Genomic DNA, 13,171 nt, shown 5'->3' on the forward strand with positions numbered 1-13,171 from the left:
TTTCCCCTAGGGCTACTTGTTTAAATATTTTTTTTTAACTGCCTCTATTTTTCCCTCTGTGTTCAAAATGATCACAAAGTTCTTTGGTATCATAGTAACTCTTTTTTAGTCTGGTACAAATTTATGTTTTTCTCCTCAAGTGGCAGCAGTCAAATAGCAACTTTTCAGGTGAAGTTGAAATGTTGTTTTCCATGTAAAAATTGTACACACAAATTAGGAAACAAATACAGAAACCCCTAGGCCCTTTAAAATATGAGAAAATATATATCTTAAAATTAAGGGAACACATAATTATTTTATAACCCTCCACGATGCTGTAAGGATTGAATTTTTAGTATCATTTTACAGGTCGAGAAATTGAGACTGAGGCCTTTTAAATAAAGTATTTGGTTGTGTACCCACCATCATAAAGCTTATGTAATCTTGTAGATTCTAACAAAACTCTACCTGGAAATTTATTCATGCTATGTAACTTTTCTTTCTTTCTTTCTTTCTTTCTTTCTTTCTTTCTTTCTTTCTTTCTTTCTTTCTTTCTTTCTTTCTTTCTTTCTTTCTTTCTTTTGGTGGTACTGGGGTTCCTGGAAGCCCTTCTACCTCCGGGCTACACTCCCAGACCTATTTTATACTTTCTTATATTTGGAAACAGGGTCTCTTTAGCCAGCGTGGCTGGCTTCCAACCTGCGCGATCCTCCTGTCTCCGCCTCCCAAGCACGGGGATTACAAGCGTGCGCCACCACGCCCGGCTATACCATGTTTTTTTATATATATTCTTGTATTGGTGCATTGTAATTATGCATCATCCCGAGGTCCAGATTGGTAGCACAACACCCAGGGTATTTCCTTCCGGATCCCACCCACTTCCCCCTTCCCCGTACATGCCCTTGAGATTGGTACTGGGAACTTCATGTACAGACATTATTTACAGTTCCCTTCTTTCTGTCTTTGTTTCCCCTCCTCTGTCTTCTAAATCCGCTTCATCACTCTACTGGAGCCTCAGCTCCTCTCTGTGAGGTCTCTTTTGGTTTCTCCAATTTCAATCTAGCTTCCACATAGGAGAGAAAACGCACAACTATTTGCTTTTAAAGCTATGCATGGGAATCCATTAGTTGGTCGTGAAACCACTTCAGTGAGTTGTGACACGTTTTTGGTGCTGGGGGTGGGACCCAGGGCTTTGTGCATGAGGGGCGAGTGCTCCGCCATGAGCTACCTCCCCAGCACATGGCAGGAATCTTTGTTTGGGAGAGAATTATTCTGTGACTAAAGGAAAAACACATTTGTTGAGAGTTGTTTAGAGGTATCCAGTGTACAACAGCGTTTCCTCAACTTGACTTTCCACAGGTAGTAAAAACTTGCTCCCTGTGGTCCAGGATACTCATTCACCGAAGTACAAAAAAAATCCCAAGCTGTTGAGAAAAAGGCTCATCCTTACCGTGTGTGATCAAGCAAAATGATCACAAAGTTAGCATCAAACATGACCTTATGAATATTTGCAGCACATAAATTCCTAATGCCAAATCAAATCATGCTAAAAGCAGCTTCAGACAGACAGTGCTCACCTGGGTGGAGGAATTTCTTTCAATGTTTTGCGTTCTCCTGGTCAATGACATTTCTCATTTTTTTTTTCCTTTACTATTTCCATATGCCGCTCGCTATAGTGGTGACTGCCCAAGCAATACATGGGGCAATACATTAAAATGTAAAATGTAAATGTAAAAGAACACATTCTTATTCAAAACAGCCAGGTGATAACATATTATGAGAACCTGCCTCTCGTTTCCACGTCCTCAGGTTGTGCGGTGTGGTGAAACATGTCGTGAACCCCTCCGAGTGCTCTTCCCCCGAAAGATGCATCCTCGCCTACCTCTACGATCTCTACGTGTCCTGCAGTCACCTCAGAAGTAAATTTGGAGACCTCTTCAGGTGGGTAGAGGAAAATCAAAAGACCTGAAATAGGACTATGCTTGTGTTTGTCAGTGATACCACCAATATCACCAGCCTTCTTAATAATGAAAGCCAATAGTATTTATTCCTGCTGGGCAGTAAGTTTTGGTCTACTCGGGATTTGTTGTTGAATAGAAAGTGGCAAAGAGAAGTCAGGCCGTTAGATGGTATCAGTATGCTGGTATAGGGCCCTCTCCAGACGGAAATGACTTTATACCATAAACTGTCCAACGTGGACTACTTTTATGTCTTCAACGGTTAAAGGGGTTTTTAATTTAGGATTTTATGTTCTCTGTAAGTTTTATAGGTATAGTAAGTTTTTGATAAGTCATATTGGAGGAATGGTAGACACTCGGTATAGCTTTCCACTGTGAATTTAAAATTTAGTTTGAATCATGAATCAGTTGAAGATTTAGTAAAGCTGTGTTTTGAGGTTTTCTGGATTCGTATCCCTCCTGGATTTAATATCTCTATTTCTTGATCTGACTTTTGAAGAGCTACTTGGGTAGCTCTTCAAAAAATATTTTTTTCGCTGGGTGTGGTGGTGCATGCTTGTAATCCCAGCGCTTGGGAGGCTGAGACAGGAGCATCGCACAGGTTCGAAGCCAGCCTCAGCTACTTAGTGAGGCTCTCAGCAACTTAGTGAGACCCTGTTTCCAAATAAACTATAAAATAGGTCTGGGAGTGTAGCCTAGAGGTAGAAAAGCCCCTGGGTTCCACCCCCAGTACTACTAAATAAATAAATAAATACATACATACATACATACATAAAATTTGTTTCCCAGTGACTAATCAAAAGTTTTAGGGTACCTCTCACTCTTTCACAGCTTTCTTAAGCTGTTTTTATAATTTTTACTCTCATGAAAAACCATTTACTCTTAGTCTATTTTCAAATGTGAAGAAGTTTTTTAAAAAGTAACCACTGTTTTCATCAAATAACATTAAATCAACATACATTATGTGTATTACAACCTACATTTTGTTACCAGTTTTACTGGATTTAGATTCAACTTAGTACATATACTGTAGTTATTATAAGAAGATACCGCAAAATCTGCAGTTCACCTACTTGCTTTGTGTGTGTGTGTGTGTGTGTGCGCGCGCACACGCGCACGTGTGTTACTGAGGAATGAACCCAGAGCATTCTACCTCTCGGCTACATCCTCAGCCCTTTTTATTTTTTAATGTTGAAAACAGGGTCTCGCTAAATTTCTGAGGCTGGTATCATATCAAACCTGCAATCCTCCTGTCTTGACCTGCTAAGTATTGAGATTTTAGGTGTGTGCCACGACACCTGGCTCCTTCTTGCTCTCTTAAACTTTATAAATGCTATCATTACCAGGTACTTTCAAGAAATCTTACCACTCAAGAAATGTTTTAGGTTTAGCATTCGGAAAATTCTATTTCCATAAAAGATAATTGCACTTTCTCACTCCCTTGACCCAGAATTCCCATTGACTTGCCTTTTTCTGTAGCTATAACGTCCTATTTCAAAACACTGTTTGTTTGTTTGTTTAGCTGTGATTGCAATTTTGAGATAAAGCGGAGAGAAGATGCTGTGACTGTCGCCTGGCCTCCGGGCCACTTGGAGCATTTGCTCAGAGCTCCTTGCAGGCTGATGTCACCTGCATCCCTGCTTCCTGGGCCACCTATTTCAAGAGACATCTCCAGCTCCCCGTCAGCTCTCAGTGTCTTAGTACACCCTACCTCCACAGGTGGCCTGGGAGTTAGAAAGTAATTTTACATAATTGATAGTAAGTGAGAAGAGAGTAGAAGAAGGTAGAATCCAACAGAAGAAATTTGGAATCCAGGAGCTAGGCAATCCTGGAATAAGGGAAGAGAGACCTGCTAAGGTTTTCTTTGCTTTCCGACCCTCTCTACTTGCTGTGTGCCCGGCCTTCCAAGTGCATCTAGAACCTGACCACACCCTGACATCTCTGACCCTCCCTCCGTGGCCATCTCCATCTTGGGCCATCACAGGGTTATGGTAACTGTTGTTCCTGCTTGAATCCTGGACTGTCCTGAGCCTCGTGGCCAATGGCTCATCCTTGTAAAGCAGGCATTTCCTGTGGTGTCTCATCTACACACTATGAAATCCAAAGACCTCACCTAGCCTTCAGCAACTCATCTTCTTTTGCATTTCTTTTCCTCTTGTCCCTGGACCTCCTTCCTGGTCTTCAAGCACTAAGACCTTGTCGCCCTGCTGCCCCTGGGCCTTTGCACGTGCTCTCAGGCTGCTTGTGGTACTTTTCCACATTTGCTCCCTGCTCCTCCACATTGCCTCTGCCTCACTGACCTCCTTACTGTAAATAGTGCCCCCCCTGGCCCCCAGGCCATCTCTGAATCTTGATCTTTGTTGCTTCTAATACACTATGTATTTGTCTGTGGTCTGGCTCCTCCCTGGGCTTTAAGATTCATGAGAACAGAATCTTCCTGTTTTCTTCATGGCTCATCTCAGCACCTCAAAGAGTGTGCAGCGCTTAGGATTCACTACGAAGATGGCGCTTTGACTAATTTGTAGGCTCTGCTGTTGAACGAAGGATGTATACGCTGCCCCAGTCTTATTTTTACTTATTTATTTATTTTTTTGGTGGTACTGGGGTGGAACCCAGAGGCTTTCTACCTCCAGGATATACTCCCAGACCTATTTTATACTTTATTTGGAAACAGGGTCTCACTGAGTTGCTGAGAGCCTCACTACATAGCTGAGGCTGGCTTCGAACCCGTGCAATCCTCCTGTCTCAGCCTCCCAAGCGCGGGGATTACAAGCGTGCTCCACCACGCCCGGCTCCAGTCTTATTTTTAATAATACTAAAAAAGAAAAAATATATAAGAATATATTACCACCTAATGCATTAAGTAAAATAATTCTTGGCAAAATATTCCAGTGAGTCTTAGGAAGCCCCCTTCCCACAGAGGTGCTGTGCTAGGAGGAAAAATAGTTCATTTTCTTCTGTAACTCTACGCAGAGCTTTCAGGTTCAGCTTAGATTTTCTAGAGGGATGTCTCATCCACACGGTGGTGCTCACAACAGCCTGGTCTTTCAGAGTGAACTTCCCGAGACCACCCCAAAATGCATATTTAACCCTGGCCGCTTTGCATTACAAGACTGATTGGTAGAATGAGTTAAGTCAAGAATGTGCATGGTGTGTGTGTGTCAAAATTTAGGATCCAGCAGTGGACAGAGGGGCTTCTAAGGGTCACTCCCGGGTCAGGAGCACACTTTCTGAAGCTTCTCGCACCCTTCTCCCCCCCGCCAGAAAAGAAAGGCAAATGCAGTTTTCTTGGGCTATCTTTTTTTCTCCCTTTCTTTTCTTTTCTTTTCCTTCCTTCCTTCTTTCCTTTCCTTTTATTTTGTGGTTCTGGGAATGGAACCCAGGGGCATTCAACCTCTGAGCTACAACCTCTGCCCTATTTTTTATTCTTTATTTTGAAACAGGGTTTCACTGAGTTGCAGAGGGCCTCACTAAGTAGCCGAGGCTGTCCATGAAACGCGATACTCTGGTCTCAGCCTCCTGAATGCTGGGATTACAAACATGCACCACCACGCCTGGCTTTTTAAATTTTATTTATTTATTTATTTATTTATTTATTTATTTATTTATTTATTTATTTATTTATTGGTACCGGGGATGGAACCCAGGGGTCTTCTACCTCCGGGCTACACTCCCAAACCTATTTTATATTTTATTTGGAAACAGGGTCTCTTAAGCCAGCTGAGGCTGGCTTCGAACCTGCGCGATCCTCCTGTCTCAGCCTCCCAAGCACAGGGATTACAAGCGTGCGCCACCACGCCCGTCTCTTCTTTCCTTTTTGATACAAGATCTCACTCTGTTGCCCAGACTGGTCTCAAATCCCTATAGTCAGCATTCTCTGAACTCCAGGCTCCGGAGTAGCTAGGGTTGCAGGTGTGCACACCACCACGCCTGGCTTCTTGGAAGTCAAGGCTCTATTTGTAGATTGGAATTAGTAGAGAGAGGACCAGCAAGCTGCATGTGCAGAGCTATTTCTATCAGCCTACTAATGCACCATAAGCGCATGACCCTCAGAGTTGTGGGAGAGGAACACTGGCGACTGTAGCACTGACCAGTCGCCCTCTGTTGAGCCTCTGCGCCATACCCTGCTCTGGACGGGAAATTCCCACCAAAGTCTCCAGCCCAAGGGCTAGAAGTGAATTTCCCTGCCAAGAAATGGCCGTTTCTGATCACACTTATACAGCGTGGAGCTTAGATTTGAGTGCAGGTCTTCCTGGCCTCAAGCCGGGTGTTGATTTCATTACTCTACCAGACTTTCCTGCTATGTGCAGCTGCAGGAGAGAGACGTCCGGAGTTGTTGGCTTGATCCCCCATGCGTAGGCAGCTGCGGGGAAGGAGCAGAGAGCAGTCTCGTCGGCTGCCAACATGTTGTTAAAACATAGACGCTCATCTAGAAAGACCGCGGTAAATGAGGCAGGAAGCCTAGAAAGGAAGGGTGAGAAACGGAACCATCCCAAGAGCAACAGAGGTCAGAAAAATGGTGCAATCCCAGTGCACAGAGGTGCTCAGGAGACATCTGCATGATGGAGGCAAAGCAGAGTGGGCTCAGAAAAATCAAAAAGAAAAGAAGACTTGTTTAGGCTTCTTAAGACATTCGGAGAAAGTGGTAGAATTGAGTGGAAGTTGAATCAAAAAGAGGTAACATTCCAAGACTTGCAGAAGTCCATTTTATTAAACACATAAGGGTCTCAGGAGGCAGAGGAGACCAGGGATATGATATTAGGGAGAGGACCCTAATAATAAATAATAATAATAATAATAAATAAGAATAAAGTTTATGTTTCATTTTTAGTGGGGAAGTGAAACAAAAGAAGAATTATTAAAAATTATTAAGACTAAATAAAAGTCCATCAGAAAGTATGGCAAGAGTAAGACAGGAAAAATAGAGATAATTAAAGCAGATATAACTAAATAGATATAGATATATAATAGATTAAATAGATATAAAAATAGAGATAATTAAAAGCTCTGGGAGATTACAGGTGCAAGCCCATAATCCCAGTACTAGGAAGGAGGAGACAGGAGGATCACAGGTCAAGATCATTCTTGGCAACTTAGTGAGACCCTGTTTTAAGCAAAAAGTGAAAGGCCTGGGGTGTAGCTCAAAGGTAGAATGCCTCTGGTCTCAATCTTTAGTAATTAAAAAAAGAAAAGAAAGAAAAGAAAATAAAGAAACAGTGGCACCCTAACCCTAATTGCAACCCAAACTCTAACTCTAATCCTAATTGGAATCCTAACCCTAACCCTAAATAAAACCCTAACCCCAACCCTAACCCAAAATGAAACCCTAACCCTAACCCTAAACCTAACCCTAATTGCCACCCTATCCCTAACCCTAACCCTAATTGTAGCCCAAACCATAACCCTCACACTAACCATAATTGCAATTCTAACCCTAAACCTAACCCTAATTGCAACCCTAACACTAACCCATAAAATGGCCAAAGCCTTTTTTTTTTCTCCTTGTACTGGACATTATTTCCAGGGACATTCTACCTCCAAACTATACTCCCAGCCCTATTTTATTTTATTTTATTTATTTATTTTGTTTTGAAACAAGGTCTCTGTAAGTTGCTGAGAACCTCGCTAAGTTGCTGAGGTTGTTTTTCAACCTGCGATCCTCCTATCTCGGTCTCCTGAGTATTGGGATTAGAAGATTTCAAAATCGTGCTCTGCATGGGAATCATTTTGAAAATGTCACGATTCTAAATTACAAACATACAGCTCTCAGTAATAGCTGGTAGGAATGTGGAAGATTGTAATGACTGCCAGTTAGTGGGTGAGTTTAATCCTCCTGGTTGGACCAGTGCCTCCCAATCATTCTTTGGCACTGGATTTAGTTTTGAGAGCTTGTTGAACATACAGGTTTGATCTATGTACAGCAAGGCCCAGAAATCTATATTTTTAACACCCTAGAACTTATTCTGACAGCAGAGGACTGAAGCTACATTTAGTAAATACTGAGCTAAACAATTTGTCTTCTTAAAGCTGTTGCAGAAGTAAAGAGTTTGTATGATCTTTTATTTTTCTTATCTTTTTTTGTGTGTATTATATTGGGGATGGAACCCAGTGGTGTTCTACCTCTGAGCTAAAACCCCAGCCCTATTTTATTTTTTTATTTTGAAGCAGGGTCTCACCAAGTTGCCAAGGGTCTCACTAAGTTCCTGAGGCTGGCCATGAACCTGTGATCTTCCTGTCTCTTCCTCCCAAATGCTGGGATTACAGACATGAGCTGCCATATCTGGCCACCTTGTTTTCTCCTCCTCCTTCTCCTCCTCCTCCTCCCCCTCCTTCTTCTTTTCAGTGCTGGGTATGGAACTCAGGGTTATTCTACCTCTTAACTCAGGGTCATTCTACTTCTGAAATGGGAACTACACCTCAGCCCTATTTTTTATTCTTTCTTTTGAAAGAGGTTTTCACTGAGTTACAGAGGACCTCACTAAGTAGCTGAGTCTGTCCACAAAGCACAATACTCCTGTTTCAGCCTCCCAAGTACTGGGATTACAAGCGTGCGCCACCATGCCCAGCTGTACCTTTTCATTTTTAAGGGACTCATTTCTGGCTACTGCTTATGTTAGTGCGTAAGAATATGGGGTTACCAAAAAACGCCATATGTCACCTTAACCATAAATACATTTGCTGACAAAAATGTAATCTGAAAAAAAAAAATCAACAAGACTTCCTATCACAATATAAAGCTCTTGAATAGAGAAGGTGGTGAATTTTAATATGGATTTTCTACCTACAATAAGTAGGTGTGAAGAGATGAGTTTACGTGGAATTGAATTTTGAAATCACATCACCCTCGATCGTATACAAAGTATAGGACTGGAGGAACTGTGGTCTACTTCCCTCTATGTTTCTAGCATTATGTCTGTTCAGATGTGACTCCCTGAAATATGAAATCTTTTGGTGCCGTAAGTCAGACTTTCAACAATGTGATGCTGTTGAGAAATACAAGGTGCATCTGTTGGATGGCATAACGGTGTCTTTGCTGTCATGGAATGTGTGTGTATCCACATCCCCCAGGAAGAGGCTAAGCTCCCGGAGGCAGGCCACGCCCCTTTCATCTCGCCACCCGTCCATAGTGCCAGGGTGCTCCGGGCACGTGAACTTCAGGGCTACACTGTTCCTAGGGGAATCATCTTTTCAGGATGTGCAGTGAGGAGTGAAACACCCAATTTCTCCTGGTGCATAACTGAATCAAAGTCTTAGCACTTTGCATCTACTATTAAAAGATAGCTATTGCAAGCTGTAGTGCATCCTTTGCTTTTTAGAGCTTGTAAAATATAGAAAAGATTTAGAAAATAACTGAAGATTAGTTACCAACCTCCTTGTTTTTGTTTTTCTCTTCCATCCACTTAGCAACTATTCGCCAAACAGTTACTATGTTCCAGGCTCTGTGCCCAGTGCTGATTATTAAGGCGTTGAGATTTAAGAGCTCATGATGCGAATCTCGTCTAGGACCTCATTGTAGTCGCTGCCGCTTAATATGTCCTTAAGTAAAAGAATTTTCTTGTTATTCTAGTTTTTTTGTCTTTTTTAACTTCTCTTCTTGTAACCTCAGTAGTGCCTGTTCAAAAGTAAAGCAGACCATATATAATAATGTGATGCCTGCGAATTCTAACTTGCGATGGGATCCGGACTTCATGATGGACTTTATTGAGAACCCCTCAGCCCGGAGCATCAACTACACAGTACTCGGGAAGATCCTCAGTGACAACGCGGCCAACCGCTACAGCTTTGTCTGCAACACGCTCATGAATGTGTGTATGGGCCACCAGGATGCCGGCAGGTGAGACGTTCGCCTGGAAGTCTACTAACCTGGAAGCGGTGCACTTGGCGCTCCCTCGGAATTAAGTGTCTTAGTGATTGCCTGTGTTCACACTTGGCTATCATTTGCTTATATCTCCACCTTACCCCCCTCCCCCGCCCCCAGTGAGCTTCTTTTATTATCTTTGAACTTACTTCGGCTCTATCCTAAAATTTCTCAATTTGAGAAACACAACTTCTTGGCTAATTGCTCTGGTCTAGGATGTTTTAGATGTGGTCTATTAAGTTGTATGATCCACTTTCAAAAATATATACAATAAAAGATACAAATGAAAATACAGGCATACTATATCTGAGACACGCACACACAGAGCGAATTCTAGAGAATTCTAGAGAATAAGTCTAAAAGTGCCCTAACACTGAACTATATTCTCTGCACTAATTTTTTATTTTAAAACAGTTTCACTCTGAGTTACGTCATTCTGGCCTCGAATCTTTGATCCTCGTATCACAGCCTCCCAAATCTTGGGATTAGAGGCATGCACCACTTTATGCGACTAAAAATACCTATATTTTGAAAACTGTGCTTGGACCTATTTCCATTATATAATGTCTTTAATTTGGGGTATCTTTAAAATATGTAAATTTGTAGCTCAGATTAATTCACAGAATTAAAAATATGCTAGTTTACATATGTACTGATTTCGATTCTTGCTTAACAGTATTAATAAATAGAAAACATTTGAGCCGAGCACAGTGGCACACACCTATAATCCCAGTACTTGGGAAGCTGAGATAGGAGGAACACATGTTGGAGCCCAGCCTCAGCAGCATAGCAATCCCCTGTTTCAAAACAAAAAAAATGAAAAGGACTGGGGTTGTACCTCAGAAATGGGATGCTCCTAGGCTCAATTCCCAGTACAAAATAATAAATAAGCCATTTACTATTTTTGTTGTTTGTTTGTTCAAGGTACTGTAGGCTCCTTAATAAGCAAGTACTTATTGTGATCTCAGATCTAAGCAAATGAACGACTTGTATGATAACAGTGAAATTATTATGCAGCAGGTGTATCTCCCGTGATCATCTCTCCCGTTTTCTTTCTCCTCAGGATTAACGACATAGCCAGTTTCTCCTGCGAGCTGACCGCCTGCTGCACTGTTCTCAGTTCAGAGTGGCTGGGCGTTCTGAAGGCCCTCTGCTGCTCTTCCAATCACGTGTGGGGCTTTAATGATGTACTTTGCACTGTAGACGTAAGTTTGCTTTTTCATTTAAAAGTGTGTAATTAAGAATTTAGTGGGTAAGCCGGGCGCGGTGGCGCATGCTTGTAATCCCAGCATTGGGGAGGCTGAGACTGGATGATCGCGGTTCGCGGACAGCCTCAGCTACTTAGTTTAGTGAGGCCCTCTGTACCTTAGTGAGACCCTGTTTCAAAATAAAGAATAAAAAATAGGGCAGGGGGTGTAGCTCGGAGGTCAAATGCCTCTGGGTCCCATCTCCAGACCCGCATAAAAACCAAACAAACAAAAAAAGAATTTAGTGGGTAATCTGTTTATTATTATCACTATTATTCATGCTGTTATTGTTCTTTGACTGACTCGATTGTAACATAATTGTTTCCTCCATCCAAAAGCAATAAATCACAATATGGTTGCCAAGAATTAAATAAACAGAAAGGAAAAAAAAAGATAGCTTAATCTGTAGCAGAGATGCCAAGAGTTTCCTGAAATTTCCACTTAGCCAACATTATATGGATGATCCCTTCAGAGCTATTGGTTCTTTGTTTTCATCGCAGGGGTTGGCTTCCTCACGGCATGGAACATACTTAAAGAATTTTACAGAAGCACTTTATATGTCTATATTTAAGAATAATAGATTCGGCCGGGGGTGGTGGCGCATGCTTGTAATCCCCACGCTTGGGAGGCGGAGACAGGAGGATCGCACAGGTTCGAAGCCAGCCTCCCTGGCTTAAGAGACCCTGTTCCCAAATAAAAATATAATTGTAGCCCAGAGGTGAAGGGTTTCCAGGAACCCCATTACTAAAAAAGAAGAAGAAGAAGAAGGAGAAGAAGAAGAAGAAGATGATGATGATGGAGGAGAAGAAGAAGAAGAAGTGGAGATTCTGATGTGCCTCATAAAAATGCTCATGTGTAGATTCAGGGAGTGTTTAGTCTTCCTTAGGAATTATTGCCTCAGAATTGATGAAAAGCTAACACCTTTATTCATCATAGCTTTGCTCAGCCATCAAGTTGCATTCCCAATGTGTAAATTTCTTTAAAAATATGTTTTGATTATTTTTATTTTTCTGCCTATTATCACTTTCTTGGATCAATCTGTGTTACATGTTACTATATTGTATGGTAAAGACTTCCTACATTTTTTTGAAAGTTGGTTTTTTTTTTTTTTTTGAAGGTTTATTACCTAGTTCTGCTATCTAGGGACTGGGTAGATCACCCTATCTCCACATACACAGTGTATTAAATTATATATGTAATATATTATTGGTAGCCTTCTTTTCCAAACAGAAAAGACCCAAGTTTCTATCTTCAACATAGTTTGTTAGCCTCTTGGTCATTATTATTATTTTTAGTTTGCCTTCTGCTTTAATTCCTCATCCTTAAAAGTGGAATTAATGGCCAGGCGTGGTGGCACACGCTTGTAATTCCAGCATCCGGGAGGCTGAGACCGGAGGATCGCGGTTCACGGACAGCCTCAGCTACTTAGTGAGGCCCTCTGCAACTCAGTGAGACCCGGTTTCAAAAAATAAAAGAATAAAAAATTGGGCAGCAGGTGTAGGTCGGAAGTCAATGCCTCTGGGTTCCATCCCCAGACCCACCAAAAAAAAAAAAAAAAAAAAAAAAAAAAAAAAAAAAAGGAATGAACGTAGTATGAACCTGATGGGTAATGATGCTAGATGAGGTGGGATTTGTAAATGACTGGCCACAGTTCCCGGCGATGCTGTTAGCCATTTTTTATTATTTTCTGCCAATATCTTGTGAAAGCTGAAAAGTTGAGAGATTTCACTATGACCAAATTAACTTCCCCCCTCCTTCTTAGTTTTCAATGTGAGGCATCAATTGGAAACGTCAAAAGTTGTTTTTATTTTATTTTATTTATTTATTTATTTATTTATTATTATTATTATTTTATTATTATTATTTTTTTTTGGTGTGGTACTGGGGTTCCTGGAAGCCCTTCTACCTCCGGGCTACACTCCCAGACCCATTTTTATACTTTTTTTATTTGGAAACCGGGTCTCTAAAGCCAGCACGGCTGGCTTCGAACCAGCGCGATCCTCCTGTCTCCGCCTCCCAAGCACGGGGATTACAAGCGTGCGCCACCACGCCCGGCTCAAAAGTTGTTTTTAAATATAATTCTATCACATTCCTTGACACAGAATGGAATTCCAAACATTTGTGGGGCT

At 41.6% G+C, this 13,171-nt stretch overlaps 1 protein-coding gene across 3 annotated transcripts in view; it reads left to right on the top strand.

Moving 5' to 3' along the window:
- Nucleotides 1-13,171, top strand: part of MED12L (mediator complex subunit 12L) — a gene marked incomplete at both ends in the record, with an annotated part of 383,094 nt that overhangs the window by 307,145 nt on the left and 62,778 nt on the right. For all 3 annotated transcript variants that reach the window (XM_080695435.1, XM_080695436.1, XM_080695437.1), the window contains 3 exons: nt 1,789-1,920; nt 9,544-9,771; nt 10,859-11,000. In XM_080695435.1, the coding sequence (XP_080551561.1) occupies nt 1,789-1,920; nt 9,544-9,771; nt 10,859-11,000 (502 nt within the window). The remainder of the gene's footprint in view (nt 1-1,788; nt 1,921-9,543; nt 9,772-10,858; nt 11,001-13,171) is intronic.

This window comes from Muscardinus avellanarius, assembly GCF_963383645.1.
Source record: "Muscardinus avellanarius genome assembly, chromosome: 5".
NCBI classification, from domain to species: Eukaryota; Metazoa; Chordata; class Mammalia; order Rodentia; family Gliridae; genus Muscardinus; species Muscardinus avellanarius.